The following is a 26,220-nucleotide window of genomic DNA, read 5'->3' on the forward strand; positions in this document are numbered from 1 at the left end:
AGAATAACCTTAATATTAACCCTAGATATGAAGCACAGAATAACCTTGACATTAACCCTATATATGAAGTCCAGAATAACCTTAATATTAACCCTAGATATGAAGCACAGAATAACCTTGACATTAACCCTATATATGAAGTCCAGAATAACCTTAATATTAACCCTAGATATGAAGCACAGAATAACCTTGACATTAACCCTAGATATGAAGTCCAGAATAACCTTAATATTAACCCTAGATATGAAGTACAGAATAACCTTGACATTAACTCTAGATATGAAGTAAAGAATAACCTTAAATTAACCCTAGATATGAAGTACAGAATAACCTTGACATTAACCCTAGATATGAAGTACAGAATAAATCTTGACATTAACCCTAGATATGAAGTACAGAATAACCTTGACATTAACCCTAGATATGAAGTAAAGAATAACCTTAAATTAACCCTAGCTATGAAGTACTGAATAGCTTTGACTTTAAACCTAGATATGAAGTACATAATTAACATGACATTAACACTAGATATGATGCACAGAATAACATTGACATTAACCCTAGACATGAAGTACAGAATAACCCTGACACTGACCTGAGCTATGAAGTACAGAATAGCTTTGACTTTAGATATGAAGTACATAATTAACATGACATTAACACTAGATATGATGCACATAATAACACTGACATTAACCCTAGACATGAAGTACAGGATAACCGTGACATTGACCTGAGCTATGAAGTACAGAATAGCTTTGACTTTAGATATGAAGTACATAATTAACATGACATTAACACTTGATATGAAGTACAGAATAACACTGAAATTAACCCTAGATATAAAGCACAGAATAACCATGACATTACAGGATGTTTTGACAACCTAAGATTAAGAAAAAAATGTGCATAGTTGAAGTATTCAGAAAAAATAAATTGTATTGAGTTGGAAGACACAAACCAATTTCACAGTTTCTCCCTGAATAACCAGGTGCACACTGACATGTATATGTCCCCATTCCATTTATACATGCTGCTCCATTTTGACATGGATTCTGTGTGGTGCACTCATTTATGTCTGAAATTATGGAAAAGTTTTATAATACATTTATAGATTATAGTATTTGTACATCAATAGTAAAAAGTATGATGGGAGAGCATGGAAGTAACATGTACTTGGTAAGACAATGATATACCTAGTCTGTATATGCAATATAATTTATATATTGTATACTCAGTTTGCTAAAAAAGACATGAAGCTAATCAGATTCATGTTCCCTATCTACCATGGTGAGGTCAAAAGTTCACAAACCTGAAATTTAAGATCTTTAAGACAGCTTTAAAGTTATTGGGTACAAAGTAACCAAGCTACAATGCCTTCGGTATCGTGTATAACATTAGCATGATGTATTAAAACAACATAGTGACCATGACCTTGGCCTTCATGATAAACCATGACTATTCAAAATATCATGGCTCAGTATCATGGTTCATTAAGTGTATCATGGTTCATACTTCATAAAAAGCAGAAACCTCCCAAAATTTAAGAGTTGAGCTGTGACCTTGACCTTTATGATAAGACCTCAAATGTGCAATCTTCTAGTCAAAGTGTACAAGTATACATAGCTTTGTCAGTTAGCAGAGTAAATGAGACTGAAGCCTAAACTATTGACCTGAAGATAGGACCCCTAAGGTAGGACATAGCACATATTGTCATGATGATATGACATGTAGCAATTTTCAACAAATCTAATGCATCTCACCCTTATTAAAAGTACATGTCTTAGCAGTATCTTGGAGAATGTTGACAAAATGTTATGTAATGAATCAGCAACAGATATTGAATGATGTACAACAAGTATTCAGTTCCAAATGCTGTAGTACAAATTATCAGTTCCTCATGCTGTAGTACAAATTTTCAGTTCCTCATGCTGTAGTACAAATGTTCAGTTTCTAATGTAGTCTGCACAAATCTGACAGCCATGAAAACTGGTTCTTTGCATATCTCCATAAACTTAATACATCTTCAGTATTTATTATGTAATTTTAATATTGTACTGTATTAGTTTTGACCAAAACATTACGATAATAGCCACATGGTAGACTAATATTTTGGCGATAGAATACATATAACTTAGTGATGACATCCATCATGCCAATTCTTGTAGCTTAGGCTATGAATGAGAATGTTTGAAACTATATAAGCCATATCTTTCAATTGGGTCTACAGACTTCATTAAGGTTGAGAATATATATCAGTTCACTTTGTATATTTATTAAAGACACACACAAATTGAAGTTTGTTTTCCTTTAATTAAAATAAATCAGGTAGCAATGATAAAACACATTTTTTGGATGTAGCCATACCTGTATTATATGAGGGGCTTTATATGGACATATTTATTATAAAACAAGGGGAGATTACCCTGTTGACAATTTTTTCCTGTCCATCCTGATGCACAGACACAGTTATATGATCCCATTCCATTAATACAAGTACCACCATTTTCACAGGTAGTGGGAATCAAGCATTCATTGACATCTGAAGAAAAATTAAATGTAAAAATAAATAATATCACATTATATATATATATATATATATATATATATATATATATATATATATATATATATATATATATATATATATATATATATATATAACTATATAACAGAAATTTAAATCTATTTTGAGAAATAATTGCAAACTAAACCTAGAAGTGGGCAAAATATCTAGCCAATATGTGGGGATATGGTATTTCATTATCTATGCTAATGGTGCGATACATAAAAATGATGATGATAAAAAATAAACTTAAAATCTATTTTAGTGATATAAACATACATGCTACCAACAAAGACATCCATAATATACATGATGTCGCCAAAAGGTTGCACCGTGACTATATATACAAAATTAAAATTTAAACATCTAAGCATCCTTTTAAATAAAGTTGACTTAAAAATAAGTTTTTAACCTTACTGCTATCTCATTTATATATATCAAGTAACTAATACAGTTTTATTTTCACAGAAACAGTAGAAAATCATCTAACTTTTGGGCAACACTAGATATATCCTTTAGGCAACTGTGGTTGCCTAAAGCTTACTCACATGTTGACCAAAGGTCGCATTTTGGCTAATATATATATATATATATATATATATATATATATATATATATATATATATATATATATATATATATATATATATATATATATATATAACAGAAATTTAAATCTATTCTGAAGAATAATTGCAAACTAATGTTCACAACCAAACACAGAACCCTTTCTTTCCCTGAACGGCTTACATTTTTCTGGTAAGTAATTGTTACACCAGGCTTAAAAGAATATATGTGGTTGCTCAGCTATATTTCAATTTATGGTTATGGAAACTACTGCTACAATGATCAATTGGCAGGTCTGTCCATGAAATGGATTAAAGAATGTATGTTTGTCGTATATAAACTGCTACAATGATCAACTGGCAGGTCTGTCCATGAAATGGATTAAAGAATGTATGTTTGTCATATATAAACTGCTACATAAGATTAGACCAACTGCAAACAACATCAACCCTGATATGCTCTTGCATAATGTGCCAGCTTGTGCTGTTTGTTCTATTAATTATCCCAACAAACTGCATAGACCCACACCTGCTAGTGCATAATGCGATGTCAGATCTGGATGTGTGCATTCTGAGACTGGGCTTATAAGGTAGTATTCAACATACTACAAAAAGTGTGGGTACCCAACTCATTTATTCTTTATCTTCAGACAATTGACTTACAATTTGTTGCATGCTATGCTATGTTATGCTAAGTTATTCAGTATTACTGTAAAAGTCAACAACAACTAATTATTCATACTGATATAAATTGAAGACTGGACCATATTAACTACATAAAATTCCATGGCATTTTATCAGATTTCATATAAGATTAATTGGCATTTTGCTATGGTATTTTTATCGTATTGTAACAAGAAAAACCCATGGACAGTAATTTTCATTTCGTTAAAATTTGTGTTTGATTTTACATGTTAATGAGCTTTGTAACACCATCTAGCATCTTAGTTTGGGTCACATGATTCCACCTATATATATATATATATATATATATATATATATATATATATATATATATATATATATATATATATATATATATATATATATATATATATATATATATATATATATATATATATACACACATACACACAGTCTATACACAACAGTCCTGCAGGGCAGCGTCCAGGGTGGCAGAAGGAGAGGTAGACAGAGAAAAAAGTGGACTGACAACATCACAGAATGGACCAGGAAAAGTTTTGCAGAGACACACAGGCATTGGCACATGATCAAGACAAGTGGAGGGAACTGGTCAGATGTTCTACAGCACAGTGCCTCGATGACCACACTAGGTCAAAAGACTGATGATGATGATATATATATATATATATATATATATATATATATATATATATATATATATATATGTGCAACTGTGGCTGCTACGGTTTGGTGTGTTATGAAGCAGTATTGTGTGAAGACATCATCATGATGATTCAGTGGGGTATCACTTCAAATACAAAGACCTATCCTAAAGAACCTGAGATAGCAAGACTCATGGTAGTGTACCAAGGGAGTTTCCGTTACAGTATGTTATCTATTTCTTACCAAAGATTTTAGAAATACATTACTGAAATATTCTGAATGACATCAGTATTCAAAATAGGAAGAGAAAAATCATAGCTCACAATGCTTGAAAAAAAGTGACTAAAAAGTGACTTGACTGAAATTAGATTCATCATAATGTAGGTTCAAAGATGGAAGTCGATCTAGTTTCTTGACTTTGACAGGCATGGCTAAACCCATGAGTCATTTGATTATGAAAATATATCAGATTAGAAGAAAAACATAAATTGTGTCAATCTGATCGTGTATTGGCATTTTAATTTGAATCACAACATGTCAGTTTCAATGTCATACTCACTTGGACCTTTAAACATAATATCATAAAACTGTCAACCTGCTTAAGATGACATTTGATAGAAATAAATGTTTATTATATTGATTAAGTTCTGTGCCAGTTTTCACACTGCCTTCTTAGATTTAAGGTTTTCAGGTACAACAGAAAACATCTGGAGTGCACATTGCAAAGAAAGTAAAATTGTATTTATTGCACTGGAGAAACAGAAAGAAGGCCAAGGCCTGCAGGTCAAGGTCACACCCAAATCATTGCTATAAAACGTGTGCCTTGACAAAAGATGGAAACTGCTCAAAGCAGAATATATTGTTTTAGTTCCATGACAGCTCTAGAAAAGTTTTCTGTCAAAAGAGTAAAGTTCTCACCATTTTGAAATTTTATGAGTAAACAGCAACTATCCACGAGTTACCAACAAATATCCAGGTGTACTCAGCAATTATCCATGAGTTACCAGCAAATATCCAGGTGTAATCAGCAATTATCCATGTGTTACAGGCAAATATCCAGGTGAAATCAGCAATTATTCATGAATTATCAGCAAATACCCAGGAGTAATCAGCAATTATCCATGAGTTACCAACAAATATCCAGGTGTACTGAGCACTTATCCATGAATTACTGGCAAATATCCAGGGGTAACCAGCAATTATCAATGAGTTACCAGCAAATATCCAGGTGTAATCAGCAATTATCCATGAGTTACCAGCAAATATCCAAGTGAAATCAGCATTTATCAATGAGTTACCAGCAAATATCCAGGGTTATTCAGCAATTATCAATGAGTTACCAGTAAATATCCAGGGGTAATCAGCAATTATCAATGAGTTACCAGCAAATATCCAGGTGTAATCAGCAATTATCCATGAATTACCAGCAAATATCCAGGGGTAATCAGCAATTATCCATGAGTCACCAGCAAATATCCAGGTGAAATCAACATTTATTCATGAATTATCAGCAAATACCCAGGAGTAATCAGCAATTCTCCATGAGTTACCAAAACCCAAGAACTGTGAGCAGCATGATCTGACAACGAAACAACTTGCAGCTTGTACAACACAAAGGATGTTTACTGCTCATGTATTCAACTCTTGACAAAGCATGTTTTGACTACAGAATTACTTATTCATTTTTAAAAATAATAAAAAAAATCCTCATTGAACCTTGATTAAAACTATCTAGCCAGACCTTTACACACTAACTTAGCAATGCAGATGATGTTAATTTTCCTTGCGCAAGACAAACCCTTTTACTTACTCACCAGTGAGACAGAAATGGAATCTCACAATGAAATTATTTTGCATGACACTGATTTATCTATAATAATAATAATAATAATAATAATAATAATAATAATAATAATAATGATAATAATAATAATAATAATAATAATAATAATACTAACAATTATGACTGTATTTAAAGATGTGACACAATTAGTTGCATAGTAATAATCCATATTATGGCCCTCTATTATATTTACATATAATACATCACTGTACACACAATAAAAAAGAAATAAACTTTTATAAGAACATACTATAACTAGTCGGGTATCAGTGTTACTTAATAACAATATGCCATAACTAGTCAGGTATCAGTGTTACTTAATAACAATATGCCATAACTAGTCAGGTATCAGTGTTACTTAATAACAATATGCCATGACTAGTCCGGTATCAGTGTTACTTAATAACAATATGCCATGACTAGTCGGGCATCAGTGTTACTTAATAACAATCTGCCATAACTAGCTGGGTATCAGTGTTACTTAATAACAATATATCATAACTAGTCGGGTATCAGTGTTACTTAATAACAATATGCCATAACTAGTTTTTGGGTATCAGTGTTACTTAATAACAATCTGCCATAACTAGTCAGGTATCAGTGTTACTTAATAACAATATGCCGTGACTAGTCCAGTATCAGTGTTACTTAATAACAATATGCCATGACTAGTCCGGTATCAGTGTTACTTAATAACAATATGCCATGACTAGTCCGGTATCAGTGTTACTTAATAACAATCTGCCATAACTAGTCAGGTATCAGTGTTACTTAATAACAATATGCCATGACTAGTCTGGTATCAGTGTTACTTAATAACAATCTGCCATAACTAGTCAGGTATCAGTGTTACTTAATAACAATATGCCATGACTAGTCCGGTATCAGTGTTACTTAATAACAATATGCATATAACTAGTCGGGTATCAGTGTTATTTAATAACAATATGCCATAACTAGTCGGGTATCAGTGTTACTTAATAACAATATGCTATAACTAGTCGGGTATCAGTGCTACTTAATAACAATATGTAATAAGTAGTCGAGTATCAGTGTTACTTGGCATCTATCACTTTCTCAGTAAAAATAAAACCTGATTGAAAACAACCAATACAATTTTTACAAAAAAGTTCAGTTTCTTAGACTTAATGTAATGCATGCATCAGACTTTAATTTCTACACATGACCTGCATTAGGCTGATGTTCTGAATGTGCCAAGTGCTTTAAATGCATGGTTCAATTGCGCAATTTTACATGAATCAGAACATGATGTACATTACTATAATCTGTCAAGAACTTTTCCATTAGAAAGGCATTTTGTCCATTTCATAGAAGTAACAAAACCTGCTGTAAAATGGACATCTATGAATGAATAGACTTCAACTACAAAACTTAAAATGAAAGGTGAAAATGATGGAAACTTAATAATGATTAGTTCCTAAACATAAAATGAATAACTTATAGGAATATTTAAATACAGAAGCTGCATTATAAAGGTAAAATAAGCTAGGCTTACCCACTTCACACGTATTTCCAGTCCAACCTGCTAAACAATGACAAATGAAGGATCCTTCCATATTCTGACAAAATCCACTGTTCTTACAGGCTGTGGCATTCATAGCAAGACACTCATTTACATCTATTGAAAGGTTAAAAAATGTTTTCAAGTAAAAACAATGTGGCAATTAATATTATTTCATATTGTGAATTCATTTATTTGAATTAAAATCAGTTTTCATGAAAAATTACTTTCTCATCTGTAATAAGATTCAAAGAGTGTGAGGGGTTTCTATTGTTTTTACAAGAGGATCAGTGTCTGTTGTCTTTACAAACAATGTAGCCACCATGAAATTCAAGAAAATTGGCATTCCATAAAAAATATTGATTTGACAGTAGGTATGGATGAAAAATATCATGCTATTTCTTTCTCTCTTCCTCTCTTCATCTATGTCTGCATGCAAAAGAAAAATAAGTGTGCTCATAGTTGATCTATTGCTTAAGAGAGAGCATTCATCATGATTACATAAAACAGCTTATAATAATAATAATAACAATAACAATAACAACATCAACAACTCTGTTTAGAGAGGGTGGCCCAGTTAGTTGCATGGGGTTATTCCTCCTTGTTGCCCTCTGTTAAATGCATATTTACAAACACAGTACATAGCTACATAGCTACATACAAAGTACATATATACATATTTTACAAACAGTACATAGCTACATATTTACATACACAGTACATAGATACATATTTACATACACAGTACATAGATGCATATTTACATACACAGTACACAGATGCATATTTACATACACAGTACATAGATACATATGTACGTACACAGTACATAGATGCATATTTACATGCAAAGTACATAGATGCATATTTACATACACAGTACACAGATGCATATTTACATACACAGTACACAGATGCATATTTACATACACAGTACATAGATGCATATTTACATACACAGTACATAGATGCATATTTACATACACAGTACATAGATACATATTTACATACACAGTACATAGATACCTATTTACATACACAGTACATAGATACATATTTACATACACAGTACATAGATACATATTTACATACACAGTACATAGATACATATTTACATACACAGTACATAGATACATATTTATGTACACAGTACATAGATGCATATTTACATACACAGTACATAGATGCATATTTACATACACAGTACATAGATACATATTTACATACACAGTACATAGATGCATATTTACATACACAGTACATAGATACATATTTACATACACAGTACATAGATACATATTTACATACACAGTACATAGATACATATTTACATACACAGTACATAGATACATATTTACATACACAGTACATAGATGCATATTTACATACACAGTACATAGATACATATTTACATACACAGTACATAGATGCATATTTACATACACAGTACATAGATACATATTTACATACACAGTACATAGATGCATATTTACATACACAGTACATAGATGCATATTTATGTACACAGTACATAGATGCATATTTACATACACAGTACATAGATGCATATTTACATACACAGTACATAGATGCATATTTACTTACACAGTACATAGATGCATATTTACATACACGGTACATGGATGCATATTTACATACACAGTACATAGATGCATATTTACATACACAGTACATGGATGCATATTTACATACACAGTACATAGATGCATATTTATATGCACAGTACATAGATGCATATTTACATAAACAGTACATAGATGCATATTTACGTACACAGTACATAGATGCATACATGACAAAGCCACATAGAAATTTTAATTATTTTAAGACACCCAATTACCGCCCCAAAAAAAACAACAGAATCAAGCATCAATACATAACTTCATATCCAAAAGAAAACAAAACATCAGTACTATGCTAAATTTATATATACAGACATAATTAAAAAACATCCATGCTGGCTAAATTTATATATACAGACATAATAAACAAACAAAGGAAAGAGCTCCAACTAGATGCATTATTCAAATACAGCAAAATAAATTGTGAGACAACAAAATGAAAGGTTTGAGAATTTATAGTTAAAGCTGTATTGTGTTTATCAAATCAAAAAAGTTCCACTTTTCAATCACCTAAAAAATTAATTATTTGCAATTTAAAGTTATATTTCTATCTGCTCTAATTTCCTTTGGGTTTATGTTCCAAATTAATGATCCTGTATATTGAAAATGTTTCTTAAAGAGATCTTTATTTAGTTTTGGGATGGAAAGACAGTAAGCTGAAATAAATCTTAAATTGGGAGTCATGCCTTGTTTTCTAGCATGAAATAGTTCACTGAGATATAATGGAGCCATACTGTTCAAAATTTTGTGCAGAAAATCAGCCTTTCTTAAAAATATTAATGTATTTACTGTAAACATCTGAATGTCATTAATTGTATTTGGGATGTTTTCAGCATTATCTATTGCATTTTACATGTTTTCAGCATTATCTATTGCTTTTGGGATGTTTTCAGCATTATCTATTGCATTTGGGATGTTTTCAGCATCATCTATTGCATTTGGGATGTTTCCAGCATTATCTATTGCATTTGGGATGTTTTCAGTATCATCTATTGCATTTTAGATGTTTTCAGCATTATCTATTGCATTTTAGATGTTTTCAGCATTATCTATTGCATTTGGGATGTTTTCAGCATTATCTGTTGCATTTGGGGTGTTTTCAGCATTACCTATTGCATTTTAGATGTTTTCAGCATTATCTATTGCATTTGGGATGTTTTCAGCATTATCTATTGCATTTGGGATGTTTTCAGCATTATCTATTGCATTTTAGATGTTTTCAGCATTATCTATTGCATTTTGGATGTTTTCAGCATTATCTATTGCATTTGGGATGTTTTCAGTATTATCTATTGCATTTTAGATGTTTTCAGCATTATCTATTGCATTTTAGATGTTTTCAGCATTATCTATTGCATTTGGGATGTTTTCAGCATTATCTATTGCATTTTAGATGTTTTCAGCATTATCTATTGCATTTGGGATGTTTTCAGCATTATCTATTGCATTTGGGATGTTTTCAGCATTATCTATTGCATTTTAGATGTTTTCAGCATTATCTATTGCATTTGGGATGTTTTCAGCATTATCTATTGCATTTTAGATGTTTTCAGCATTATCTATTGCATTTGGGATGTTTTCAGCATTATCTATTGCATTTGGGATGTTTTAAGCATTATATATTGCATTTTAGATGTTTTCAGCATTATGTATTGCATTTGGGATGTTTTTAGCCTTATCTATTGCATTTGGGATGTTTTCAGCATTATCTATTGCATTTGGGATGTTTTCAGCATTATCTATTGCATTTTACATGTTTTCAGCATTATCTGTTGCATTTGGGATGTTTTCAGCATTATCTATTGCATTTTGGATGTTTTCAGCATTATCTATTGCATTTTAGATGTTTTCAGCATTATCTATTGCATTTGGGATGTTTTCAGTATTATCTATTGCATTTGGGATGTTTTCAGCATTGTCTATTGCATTTGGGATGTTTCCAGCATTATCTATTACATTTTAGATGTTTTCAGCATTATCTATTGCATTTGGGATGTTTTCAGCATTATCTATTGCATTTGGGATGTTTTCAGCATTATCTATTGCATTTGGGATGTCTTCAGCATTATCTATTGCATTTGGAATGTTTTCAGCATTATCTATTGCATTTTAGATGTTTTCAGCATTATCTATTGCATTTGGGATGTTTTCAGCATTATCTATTGCATTTTAGATGTTTTCAGCATTATCTATTGCATTTGGGATGTTTTCAGCATTATCTATTGCATTTGGGATGTTTTCATCATTACCTATTGCATTTTAGATGTTTTCAGCATTATGTATTGCATTTGGGATGTTTTTAGTATTATCTATTGCATTTTAGATGTTTTCAGCATTATCTATTGCATTTGGGATGTTTTCAGTATTATCTATTGTATTTGGGATGTTTTCAGCATTATCTATTGCATTTTAGATGTTTTCAGCATTATCTATTGCATTTGGGATGTTTTCAGCATTATCTATTGCATTTGGGATGTTTTCAGCATTATCTATTGCATTTGAGATGTTTTCAGCATTATCTTATGCATTTGGGATGTTTTCAGCATTATCTATTGCATTTGGGATGTTTTCAGTATTATCTATTGCATTTTAGATGTTTTCAGCATTATCTATTGCATTTTGGATGTTTTCAGCATTATCTATTACATTTGGGATGTTTTCAGTATTATCTATTGCATTTTAGATGTTTTCAGCATTATCTATTGCATTTGGGATGTTTTCAGCATTATCTATTACATTTGGGATGTTTTCAGCATTATCTATTGCATTTTAGATGTTTTCAGCATTATCTATTTCATTTTAGATGTTTTCGGCATTATCTATTACATTTTGGATATTTTTCAGCATTATCTATTGCATTTGGGATATTTTCAGCATTATTTAGGAAAAGCTGCATGCATGGTCTTTTCTTCAAGCAAAATAAATTGCAAACATCTTTGTCATTAGTGTTTCTCCATATAGCACTAAAGTAGTCTTGATAAAGTTGTGTGTAGCATTTATAACATATCAGACTGTATTAAGTTTATAGATATACCATTATCCTGCCACAAACATGAATTGACTTGACTATCTTCCTTCCATTTACAAATAACATAAATAATAACAAATTTTAAAATATGCTGAGTTTTTTCATTACCTATATCACAGAGGAGTCCAGTCCACGTAGATGGACAATCACAATGGTAACTTCCCACTAAATTCTGGCACGTCCCATTGTTTTGGCAAGCAATACTTTGACACTCGTTCACGTCTACAAGGTAGCATAAGAAAAACATCTGGATATTACTTCAATGTAGCAAGTAATGAATGAAGATGATATATAATTTAATTTTTGTTTTGTTTGGTCTAAAATAATAATTGTATCAATCTGTGACAATGGGAAATAAATTGTTATGTTTACTTTCCTTTATGTACCATGATAATGAAATATGCCAGCCATTTTAATAATGGAATATGCCAGCCATTTTAATAATGAAATATACCAGCAGGGTTTATTTTCATTGGTTTTAGTCAAGTCTGATGAATTCTCTGTACCATCATATACCCACTTCAGTCACAATTATATGGTTAATAATAATAATAATTATAATGCTGATAATAATAATAATGACAATAGTAATAATAATAATAATTATTATTATTATTATTATTATTATTATTATTATTATTATTATAACAATAATGATAATATTAATGATAGTAATAATAATAATGATAATAATAATAATGATGATGATAATAATAATAATAATGATAATAATAATTATTATAATAATGATAATAATAATGATGATGATACTAAAATAATATTGATGATGATGATAATAATAGTAATGATAATAATAATAATAATAATTATCATAATAATGATAATAATAATGATGATAATAATACTAAAAATGATGATGGTAATAATAATAATAATAATAATAATAACAATAGCAATAATAATAATGATGATGATGATAATAATAATGATAATAATAATGATAATAAACACTTCATTTTATGAGGGATCAAAATTATTATAATATATTATTCTTACATGAGGCCCTAAGGATACATTAAGCATAAAAGCACAAAGCATTGTTATGACTCCATGGTGTTGCTGACCGGTGACTTGTCTCATCTCAGAACATTTACAGTTCCAACCCATCAAGATCTACATTATTTTCATTACTAAGACTGTGGGTGCGTAGGCAAAGGCCAACAAAATCCTCCCAACTTAAAGTACATAAATGGTCCAGGAACTGAAGGGATGAAAGTGGATGTTTGTGATTCCACCTTGATGCAATAGATAAATTATCGGGTACTCCCAAAGCTTGTAAAATCCCATGGAAGACTGACAGATGGATGGACCATTTGGTAAGAATAATCTGACCCTTTCTTAACAAAGAGTCAGCCTGTACATTGGGTCTGATCTGCACATTGATACTGATCTGGGAGTACCAGCAAAGAAACTGCCAAACCAGAAAGCACAGATTGGGTCATTTGGTTCACCCTTCTGAGGCAGTAGGTAACCACCACCAAATCACCTGACATGATTAGAACTACTTTTTCACAGAGGTGATCCTTCCAGAAATGAATGGCTTTGAGTGTAGCCTTCATTTCCAGAAGGTTGCTGTGAAGAGACACTGCCTATGGGCCAGAAATTGCTGCTAACAATATAGTAGCCTGGCACAGGTTGGCTCCGCATTCATGTTTGCTGGCATCCATACATACTGTAGCTTGAAGTTGGGGCTTTACTCAAAAATCTTCTGTCATGAGCCAGCCAAATATATGCAATTAACATAGGAATGATCATTCCTTGTTTGTGATTGCAACATTTTGATCAAGCAGACTGAAAAAGGAGCATCACTGAGCCAGCAAAGTCATCTGTAAAGGGTGCATGAAAAGACAGTCTGACCATGACTTTACCTCAACAGCAATGGCAACTCAAAGGTGTCATCCTAAATGACAGTTCAAGTTCAAGTTAGCAGAGACTTGGGGTGGCCACTCACAATATCTGTCTGACCTTTTTCTCTGTTTTTAATACCCTATTGCAGGACAGTTCACCAAAACCCCCAATCCATCGATGGATGTTTGAAAACCACAGAAATAATAAAGAATTTTTAGGAGGTTTACCATACAATCTTGCCTGAACTGTAGGTAAGGCTTAAAACTGGTTACACCGAGTAATTAGAAGAGATAAATGGCAAGAGTTACTGCCATTTATTTATATGCTATAGACACAAAAGATGATTTATATCAATTTGGGAGAGCCGAATTTGAGAGGTTGCAGTCTATTTTCCTAATTTTAATCTGATCAGGGAGGAAAAAAGAAAAAACAATAAGAGATGAAATTCAATTTAAGGAGAATTTGAAAAAAGATAATGGAGAACTGAATATGTCACTTTCTTAAATGGGATTTAAACTGTTATAATAAAAAAAACATTTATTTCACTTACAATATAAAATTTAAAATAAAGGGTTCCATCATTTTAACTTAGTGTCATTATTTCGAATGTTTATGTCAAATACAGGTACACACTCGGGCATGCACATACCTGTTTCACAGTTTTTTCCTGTCCATGAAGCAGGGCAAATACAAAGATATGATCCATATGTATTGCTACAGTTTCCGTGATTGAAGCAGGGGTTTGAGAGTTGACATTCATTAACATCTGAAATGCAGAATGTGCATTGAGATAACCAAAAGGCATGTACATTATGCAGTTTGAGGTGCAAGATCTCCAAAAATAAAACAAATTAACTTATTCATTACATAATGGATTAACTACCTGTGCAATCTATTATTCTGACTGGTGTCATAAACCATGTCACAATGCAATAAAAAAAATATAATAAATAAAGCACCATTACTATTGAATATCACTGCAATATAATGACATGAAACTAAACAGTTTTGTTGAATATCATGTAATATAGTGACATGAAACTGAGTATAGTTCTGTTGAATATCATTTTAATATACTGACATGAAAGTAAGCTTAGCTTTGTTGAATATCATGTAATATACTGACATGAAACTGAGCTTAGTTTTTTGAATATCACTTTAATATACTGACATGAAATTCAGCATTGTTGTTTATCATGTAATGTACTGACATGAAGCTGAGCTTAGTTTTGTTAAATATCACTGTAATATACTAACATGAAACTAAGCTTAGTTTTGTTAAATATCACTTTAATATACTAACATGAAACTAAGCTTAGTTTTGTTAAATATCACTTTAACATACTGACATGAAATTCAGCTTAATTTTGCAGAATATCACTTTAACATACTAAAATGAAACTAAGCTTAGTTTTGCATATATGAAACTGAGCATAGTTTTCTATGAGTAACAAATAATAATTACCTTCAGTGCAATTAATCCCTGTAAATTGATTTGTACACAAACATTTATAGGATCCTATTGTGTTATTACATTTTGCACCATTCTGGCACACCCCATTCAGGCACTCATCTTCATCTGAAATAGGAAATAACAGACTTGAAAGGCAGAGAGAAATATGTGATAGACAAGTAAAACAATTGAATAAATAGTAAAACACATTTCTCTTGATGTTAATTTCATTAAGAAAACCTCCATACATATGCTACAGCCTCTGAAGCATTTGTTATAAAAAATAATTATGCTGTATAATACTAAAATCAGATGTAAGTACTAGAAATGTGCCAATAACACATAGATACCCTTAGCAATATCATGCATCTGAAGGTCAATGTTTTATGGATACTCTTAGCAATATCATGCATTTGAAAGTCAAAGTTTATGGATACTCTTAGCAATATCATGCAATTGAAGGTCAATGTTTTATGGGTTATAAATCTTTAAATTTTTGTTCATAATTAGTGAAAACTGAAGTTGACTCTGTTCTTTTAAAATAACCCCCCGCATCAAATATGGCTTGAATCCATAAAGTCCTTTAAACCTTATCATGTATTATTACAAGATGGATGAATGGATGAATGGATTTGAGTAACTCTATATATTCCTTCTTGGTGGGAGCAAATAAATCTTTGAAATATTCCTATCAAAATTCTCCAAAACTCTGACTAATATATAAATGTCTGTTCATTTTTATACACATAATTGATTTTCATTATTTTTCTATCAATTTGAGGATCTGTACTTAATAGCAAAATAAACACACATTGCTACATAATAAAAACCCTACATTGAAACTCATGCCATATACTTACACCGTACACTGAAACTCATACTATATACTTATACCCTATACAGAAACTCATGCTATATACTTATACCCTACACTTAAACTCATGTTGTATACCTATACCCTACACTGAAACACATGCTATATATGTATACCCTACACTGAAACTCAAGTATATACTTATACCCTACACTGAAACTTGTGCTATATACTTATATCCTACACTGAAACTCATGCTATATATTTATACCCTACACTGAAACTCATCCTATATACTTATATACTACACTGAAACTCATGCTATATACTTATACCCTACACTGAAACTCATGCTATATACTTATACCCTACACTGACACTCATGCTATACATGTATACCCTACACTGAAACTCAAGTGTATACTTATACCCTACACTGAAACTTGTGCTATATACTTATACCCTACACTGAAACTCATGCTATATACTTATATCCTACACTGAAACTCATGCTATATACTTATACCCTACACTGAAACTCATCCTATATACTTATATCCTACACTAAAACTCATGCTATATACTAATACCCTACACTGTAACTCATGCTATATACTTATACCCTACACTGAAACTCAGTCAGATCTTTCAAAAAAGCACTAAAAACTTAATAACCAAACCTATGAAATAGCCAAAACTCAAAAGGGAAAAATAACAACACTGTTAATTAGGTATACCATTGTCACATGTGTTCCCAAAGAAACCATTTGGACACAGACAAGTAAACCCTCCTGGACTATTAACGCATGAAGCACCATTTTTGCAGGGATTCTGCAAGCATTCATTGATATCTGGAAAAATAGGATACATTATTATTATTAACACAGTATTTATACAACAGTAACACTAAGACATTATTAGTAAGATAGTATTAGAAGACATTATTAATTAGTACTAATAAGACATTATTAATTAGACAGTATCAAAAAGACATTAATAATATAACAGTACTAATAAAACAGTGTTAATAAGACTACTAATAAGACAGTATTAATAAGACATTGTTAATATGACATTATTAATTAGACAGTATTAATAAGACAGTATTAATATAACAGTACTGGGGCCCCGAGTGGCCGAGTGGTCTAAAGCGCTCTTCGTTACGGATCACTGCCATCTCACCTCTGTCTGCAGCGGTTCGAGTCTAAGATTCAGCCAATGTGGGCATGTGAGAAAGCCTGCCAGTAGCTTCTCGTGGGTCGGTGGTTCTTTCCGGGGTTTTCCGGGTTCTTCCTCCACCATTAATACTGGCCACCATGTATAGCCTATCGTGCTGAAAAATGGCGTTAAACCCCACAACAACAACAACAATATAACAGTACTAATAAGACAGTATTAATAAGACATTATTAATTAGACAGTACTAATAAGACAGTATTAATATAACAGTACTAATAAGACAGTATTAATAAGACATTATTAATTAGACAGTATTAATAAGACAGTATAAATAAGACATTATTAATAAGACAGTATTAATAAAACATTATTAATATCACAGTATTAATAAGACAGTATTAATAAGACATTATTAATAAGACAGCATTAATAAGAAAATACTAATATCACAGTATTAATAAGACTTTATTAATAAATTAATTAGACAGTATTAATAAGACAGTAATCAGTGTATAGTGTTGTATTTATATCTCTCAATAGTTCTCAAATTAGTAAAATTACTGTAAAATACTGATGTCTGGTACACATCCAACAAGGTATTTTATTGTTAGAACTATATGTAATCAGGGACTCAGTAAGATAAGGGATAAACTTCCTTAACTATGCCAGCATTTTTCTGGCCACTGCTTGTTAATTAATATGATATTACATCAGGTACTGACCTTTGACCCCTCAGAAGAGTAACAATGATAATGAACAGCATATGCAGACCAACCAGTGTGACTAAAGAAATTAACACGACAGATTTAATAAATCAAACAACTTGATATTGATTTGTTTATTTATTCATTTGTTTCCTGATCATCTTCTTCATCTAAATCAAAAATGAAAGAAAAACTCCAGTATCAAATTGTTATTTAAAATAAAAATAAGAGATAATTGTTTTTCTATGTACATCAGGTATCTATATCCCAATCAGCCTCTATATCCCACCCTGTATCTATATCCCAACCAGCATCTATATCCCACCCTGTATCTATATCCCAACCAGTCTCTATATCCCAACCTGTAACTATATTCCAACCAGTATCTATATCCCAATCAGTATCAATATCCCAACCAGTATCAATATCCCAACCAGCATCTATATCCCACCTTGTATCTATATCCCAACCAGTCTCTATATCCCAACCAGCATCTATATCCCAACCAGTATCTTTATCCCACCCTGTATCTATATCCCTACCAGTCTCTATATCCCAACCAGCATCTATATCCCACCCTGTATCTATATCCCAACCAGTCTCTATATCCCAACCTGTATCTATATCCAAACCTGTATGTATATCATAACAAGTATCTATATCCCAACATGTATCTATATCTCCCCAGACTCTATATCCCAACCTGTATCTATATCCCACCCTGTATCTACATCTTAACCAGTCCCTATATCCCAACCTACATCTATATCTCCTGTATCTATATCCCAACCCATATCTATATCCCAACCTGCAGCTATATCCCAACCTGTATATATATATATATATATATATATATATATATATATATATATATATATATATATATATATATATATATACCCCAAACTGTATCTATATCCCAACCTGTATCTATATCCCAACCTGCATCTATATCCCAATTAGTATCTATATTCCAACTTGCATCTATATCCCAACATGTATCTATATCCAAACCTGCATCAATATCTCAACTTGCATATATATTCCAACTTGCATCTATATCCCAACCAGTATCTATATTATCTCAACCTGCATCTATATCCCAACCAGTCTCTATACCCCAGACTGTACCTATATCCCAACCAGTCTCTATATCCCAAACTTCATCTTTATCCCAGTGAGTATCTATATCCCAACCTGATTCTATATCCCAACCTGTATCTATATCTGAACCTGCATCTATATTCCAACCTATATATATCCTAACCTGTATCTATATCCCAACCTGCATCTATATTCCAACTTGCATCTATATCCCAACCTGCATCTATATCCCAACCTGTCTGTATATCCTCACCAGTCTCTATATCCCAACCTGTATCTATATCCAAACCAGTCTCTACATCCCAACAAGCCTCTTTATCCCAGTGAGTATCTATATCCCAACCTGTATCTATATCCCACCCAGTCTCTATATCCCAACCTGTATCTATATCCCAACCTGTATCTATATCCCAGTCATCTTCAGAATATGTAACTGCAGTAAAAATTGATAAGAAACTAGTTTAAAAACTGCACTGAGCTGACCAGTTTCACAGGTAGATCCATCCCATCCAGAACGGCATTGGCATCTGAAAGAGCCAGGGGTATCCACACATGTTCCTCCATTTTTGCAAAGATTTGCACCCTGGAGGCACTCATTCACATCTGTTAAGTCAATGAGAACCAAATACATGTTAAAAACATGTCAACAATTAAAAAACATGTAAAGTGAATCTCTTGGAATATGTTGTATGGAATTAGTCTGAAACATAAACACATATAACATTAGCAATATTTCATACATGGAATACATTTATGATTGAGTTAATTTTTAAATTGATGAAAGAGCTTATACATTATTCAAAGTTTTGTTTCATTGTCAGTAGAAAAAACATAGTGCATACATGTGATTCTACAGGCAGTATGCCAAAATATAATTTTAAAGGCAATCTACATCACATACCATTTTATAATTTAAATCAACTGTTTCTAAAAATTAAATGAATTAAAAAAAATTATGTATAACAGTATATTAGAGCAGGGTTTCCCAAAGTGCAGTACTCATCTCACTGGTGGTATGTGAAAGGATTTCAGGAGGTGCATGGCAGAAAATAAAACACTAAAAAATACTATTGCACGAGGAGAAGGGGTATGCCAGTAATAGTGATGTCCAGAAAGGGGTGTGTGAATGTTATAAGTTTAGGAAACAGTGCATTAGAGAAACCAGCCAGAACCAGTCTACTGGGGGCCAGAAATGTTCCACTGGTACAAATGACTTGTGAGATGGTGTTTGGCAGAGCAATAGGATTAGGAACTAGAACTTCTTTGTAGGTTGAGCACTGTTGTCCTGTCATTACAACATTCTAATGCTGACAGGACAGTCTCAATTCTTCACAAAATACAAACTGATTCAAGTGGAAATGTGGACCAGAAAACTATTGGATGCCACAATGCCTGAAGCTGACCTAAATAAAAAAATAAGGTGGATTGACAAGTGTATCACAATACTCCGTACAATAGCAGCAGTGGAGCACAATGGCAGAGGTGACACACAATAGCTATGGTGACACATAATGGATGTGGTGGCAAACAATGGCTCTGGTGACACACAATGACAGTGGTGATATGGTGATACACAGTAGCAATGGTGGCACAGAATAGAAGTGGTGGCACACAATGGCAGTGGTGACACGCAATGGCTCTGGTGACACATGGCACTGGTGACACACAATGGCAGTGGTGGCACACAATGGCAAAAGTGGCATACATTGGCAGTGGTGACGCACAATGGCAGTGGTGGCACACAATGGCACTGGTGACACACAATGGCAGTGATGACACACAGTAGAAGTTGTGGGACATAAAAATAGCAGCCTGAGATATTTTACTTACTTTCCTCACACAACTTCCCCATCCATCCTGGCTGACATTGACATGAAAAGGAACCCAAGTTGTTGTAGCATGTTGCTCCATTTTTACACAGACCTGATGTTAGCAAACATTCATTGATATCTGAAAGAAATGATTGAAATTTTTATCATAAATACAATAGGAAATTATCTAAACAAATTGATTAATGCCCTCTTTTCTAATGTCCAAATTGCAAATTTTTCTTTTCATTTTTATGTTTTATTCAAGACATTTTTTGTGAGTTTGAGATTCAAGACATTTCTTTTTTGGGGACGACTGTTTCTTTAGATTGATGACTTAGATCATATCATTATTCAGGGACATTGTTTCATCCAGATTTCACATTTCATCCAGATTCATCCAGATTTCTCATTTCATACAGATTCATCCAGATTTCACAGTTTTAGTTTGAAATTGAAATATATTCTTATGACTTAAATCTACACAATCATTTTATTCCAAACAGTTTCTGATGTCAGAAAAAGCTGATCTCTGGATAGCTTTTCCATTGTTTTTATCAATAACCTATACATAAAGGTTCAAATCCTGTAAGGTTGGTATTTACATAAGGTTGCCAAGCTTTGCAACTTTCAAAATTCTACTACAATGAACATGTCTGTATATTTGTGTGTGAGTGATTTAGACTTTTGGTGTAGCTTTAACAGTTTGAGACAAATTGCTAGAGTGTGTGCAGTGTGGCAGTTTATTGAGATGTCTAGCACTGGGGCATGATGCTGCAGACATGTAGCATCATGTCCCACCCAGTCACATTATCCTGACACCATGCTGACCAGCCATAACGCTAATCTTTTAATGCTAAGTGCCAATGAGGCAGTTGCTAGTACCATTCTTATGTTTTTGGTATGACTCAGCTGATGTTCAAGCCCTCAACCTCCTGCATCCAAGGCAGATACTCAAACCACCTAGGCTACCTGAGTGGTCATCCATATATTTGTCACAATTTAAACATGTTACTTTATAGCTGACAAATTTCTAAATTGAATTAAATGTTGCACATCTAATTTTAAGCAGTAATCTGTACTAGCAAATTTAACTTTCAGTAACTTCAAACTTAATGATGTATCAGTATTATCATGTATCATTATTACCATGTATCAGTATTACCATATATCAATACTACCATGTATTAATATTACCATATTTCAGTATTACCATGTATCAATATCACCATGAATCAATATTACCATGTATCATGTGAGAAAGCTTGTTAGTAGCTTCTCGTGGGTCGGTGGTTCTTCCCGGGGTTTTCCCGGATTCTTCCTCCACCATTAATACTGGTCGCCATGCATAGCCTATCGTGTGCTGAAAAATGGCGTTAAACCCCACAACAACAACAACAACAACATATTACTATGTATCAATATTACCATATCTCAGTATTACCATGTATCAATATTACCATGTACCAGTACTACCATGCATCAGTATTATCATGTATCAGTATCACCATGTATCAATATTACCATGTATCAATATTACTATAGATCAGTATTACCATGAATCAGTATTACCATGTATCAATATTACCATGCATTAGCATTATCATGTATCAGTATTACCATGTATCAATATTACCATGTATCAATATTACTATAGATCAGTATTACCATGAATCAGTATTACTATCTAACAATATTACCATGTATCAGTATTACCATGCATCATTATTATCATGTATCAATATTACTATGTATAAATATTACAGTACTATAGATCAGTATTACCATATATCAGAATTATCATGTATCATTATTACCATTTATCAGTATTATCATCTATCATTATTACCAGATATCATTATTATCATGTATCATTATTACCAAGTATCAGTATTACCATCTATCAGTATTACCAAGTATCAGTATTATGTTATGTATACTTAACTAAAATTGTTTGTCTGTTAGCTTAAAAAAAAATGAATTCCATTACATGCTATTGTAATATAACATTATTTACTGGACTTGACCTTGTCCAGAATTGAGTTAAGTTCTTTTTGACCTAATCGACCTTTTTTTTATATTTTTTTTTTTGTTACATTGATGTAAACAACTAATAATAAATTCATTATCCTCTATGGGAAATGAAACATACCTGACTACATAATATTTTATCATGTGTCAATTGGTAACAAACTTCTATTTTTTCCAGAAGAATGAACTTTTGACTCTAATCCAGGAATCTGTTTTGTGTCTTAGTTAGTCGTATAACTGATGTTTTTGATAAAGGATAGTCAGTTGGGCTTAAAACACTTGAAATGTTGTGTTATGTTGTGACCAGTTTGGGCTGAAGTTTATTTTTCTTCAAATTATTGAATTCAAGTGAATGTTTTCCTTGGAAATACAAAAGTGCTCTGCCAAAATTCTTATACAAAGACATTCATTGGAATTTATACTGAATTCAAAACTGGAATAATATTTTCTGTGATTCAACAAGAGACTGTTGACACATCTACACTTTGTAGGCTATTACATATGTCATCACCTTCCATCTTGAATTTCATCACAATTTGAACTGAGATTCACTTAGAACTTTTCATTGATAGGACTTGTGTTTTAATTCTTGGATTATTTTTTTATTATTTAATTCACAATACCGTAAGTTCTTTTTTCTTATTTTTCATTTTGTATTCTAGGGGAAATATGTTATTTGTTACATTTTACAAAGCTTTTTGTCTTCACTCTTTTCTGTTACTTATATTTAGAGCATAGACTTGTAACAATTACCACATATCAATATTACCATGTATCTATCACTATTATCATATAGCAATAATACTAGTTGAATTCATATTAATAAATTTGTAAGGAACATCCATACTAGGTGGATTCATATTAATACATTTTTAAGGAAAATCCACACTAGGTGGATTCATATTAATACATTTTTTCACCAAGGTTTTCCTGGGTTCTACCTCCACCAGTTATACAGTCTGCCATGTATAGTCTATCTTGTGCTGAAAAATGGCATTAAACCCCATAACAACAACACCAACAACACTATTTTTAATGAATATCCACTCAAGATGGGTTCATATTAATACAATTTTAATGAATATCTGCACTAAGTGGATTCATATTAGTAAATTTTTTAATCCTACTTTCATGTGATTTGAAGCAATGTTAAAAATGCTTCAAAACAGCCCGTCCTCTTTGTTTGTTCTACTAACAGATGCAATCTCAGTTTTCTTACATTTAATCATAATTTTCTTGCCTTTGGACATAATCAAAAGTGGAAGTCAATTAAGTATAATAAAAAGGAAAATTATAAACAGATAGACATTATTTTGCAGATCTTCTCATTCATTCATTCATCTCATACCTGTCTCACAGTTTTTCCCGGTAAAACCAATGGCACACTGGCACTGGTAGTCTCCAGGAAGATTAACACATGTTCCATTGTTGACACAAATAACATCTTTTAAGCATTCATTTGCATCTGTAAAAATAATGACAGGAACAAAATGCATCAATCATTTTTATTTTAAAATAGTCGGATCATTTGAAAGACAGTCCTATTTGAAAATGATCCCTGATAATTTCATGATACCATGCTAGTGTTGTGATAATTTCATAATAACATGCTAGTGTTACTATAAATTCATGATTGACCATGCTAGTGTTGTGATAATTTCATGATACCATGCTAGTGTTGTTATAATTTTATGACACCATGCTAGTGTTGTTATAATTTCATGATTGACCATGCTAGTGTTGTGATAATGTCATGAGTGATTATGCTAGTGTTTTGATAATTTCATGATTGACTATGCTAGTGTTGTGATAATTTCATGACTGACCATGCTGATGTTGTGATAATTTCATGATACCATGCTAGTGTTGTGATAATTTAATGATACCATGTAGTGTTGTGATAATTTCATGACACAATGCTAGTGTTGTGATAAATAATGATCAAATTGTTATAACAGAAAAAGTGATCCTGAATGACATACCAATTCTGTGGAGACAAAAATGAAAACTCATTAAAGCTTATATCACCAAGATCACATTTTCCACTGTACTATAAATTATATCACCAAGAACAAATTTTCCACAGTGCTATAAGTTATACCACCATGGACAAATTTTCAACTGTGCTATAAGTTATACCACCAAGGACAAATTTTCCACTGTGCTATAAGTTATACCACCATGGACAAATTTTCAACTGTGCTGTAAGTTATACCACCAAGGACAAATTTTCCATTGTACTGTAAGTTATATCACCAAGGACAAATTTTCCACTATACTATTAGTTATACCACCAAGGACAAATTCTCCACTGTACTACAAGTTAAATCACCAAGAATATTTTTCCACTGTACTATAAGTTTTATCACAAAGAACAAATTCCCCTAATATACCATAAGTTATATCACCAAGGACAAATATATATATAGACACTCTACATGTATGATGTATTGCTATATACAGACACTTTACATGTATGATGTATTACTATATAAAGACACCCTACATGTATGATGTATTACTATATACAGACACTTTACATGTATGATGTATTACTACATAAAGACACCCTACATGTGTGATGTATTACTATATACAGACACTTTACATGTATGATGTATTACTATATAAAGACACCCTACATGTATGATGTATAACTATATACAGACACTCTGCATGTCTGATATATTACTATATGTAGACACTCTACATGTATGATGTATTACCATATATAAGGCACTCTACATGTCTGATATATTACTATATATAGACACTCTAAATG

General features: G+C 31.9%; 1 protein-coding gene across 1 annotated transcript in view; it reads right to left on the bottom strand.

Annotated features, from left to right (window-relative positions):
- LOC149798748 (uncharacterized) overlaps positions 1–26,220 on the bottom strand; it is a 337,174-nt gene that overhangs the window by 115,163 nt on the left and 195,791 nt on the right. Inside the window, exons 49-58 of the mRNA XM_089957621.1 lie at positions 24,787–24,903; positions 21,430–21,549; positions 20,083–20,202; positions 17,350–17,463; positions 15,811–15,924; positions 14,995–15,111; positions 12,585–12,698; positions 7,800–7,922; positions 2,426–2,542; positions 962–1,078 (exon numbers count right to left, since the gene is read on the bottom strand). Coding sequence (XP_089813747.1) covers positions 962–1,078; positions 2,426–2,542; positions 7,800–7,922; positions 12,585–12,698; positions 14,995–15,111; positions 15,811–15,924; positions 17,350–17,463; positions 20,083–20,202; positions 21,430–21,549; positions 24,787–24,903 — 1,173 coding nt within the window. The remainder of the gene's footprint in view (positions 1–961; positions 1,079–2,425; positions 2,543–7,799; positions 7,923–12,584; positions 12,699–14,994; positions 15,112–15,810; positions 15,925–17,349; positions 17,464–20,082; positions 20,203–21,429; positions 21,550–24,786; positions 24,904–26,220) is intronic.

This window comes from Sinohyriopsis cumingii, chromosome 5, assembly GCF_028554795.1.
Source record: "Sinohyriopsis cumingii isolate HCF-2022 chromosome 5, ASM2855479v2, whole genome shotgun sequence".
Taxonomy (NCBI): Eukaryota; Metazoa; Mollusca; class Bivalvia; order Unionida; family Unionidae; genus Sinohyriopsis; species Sinohyriopsis cumingii.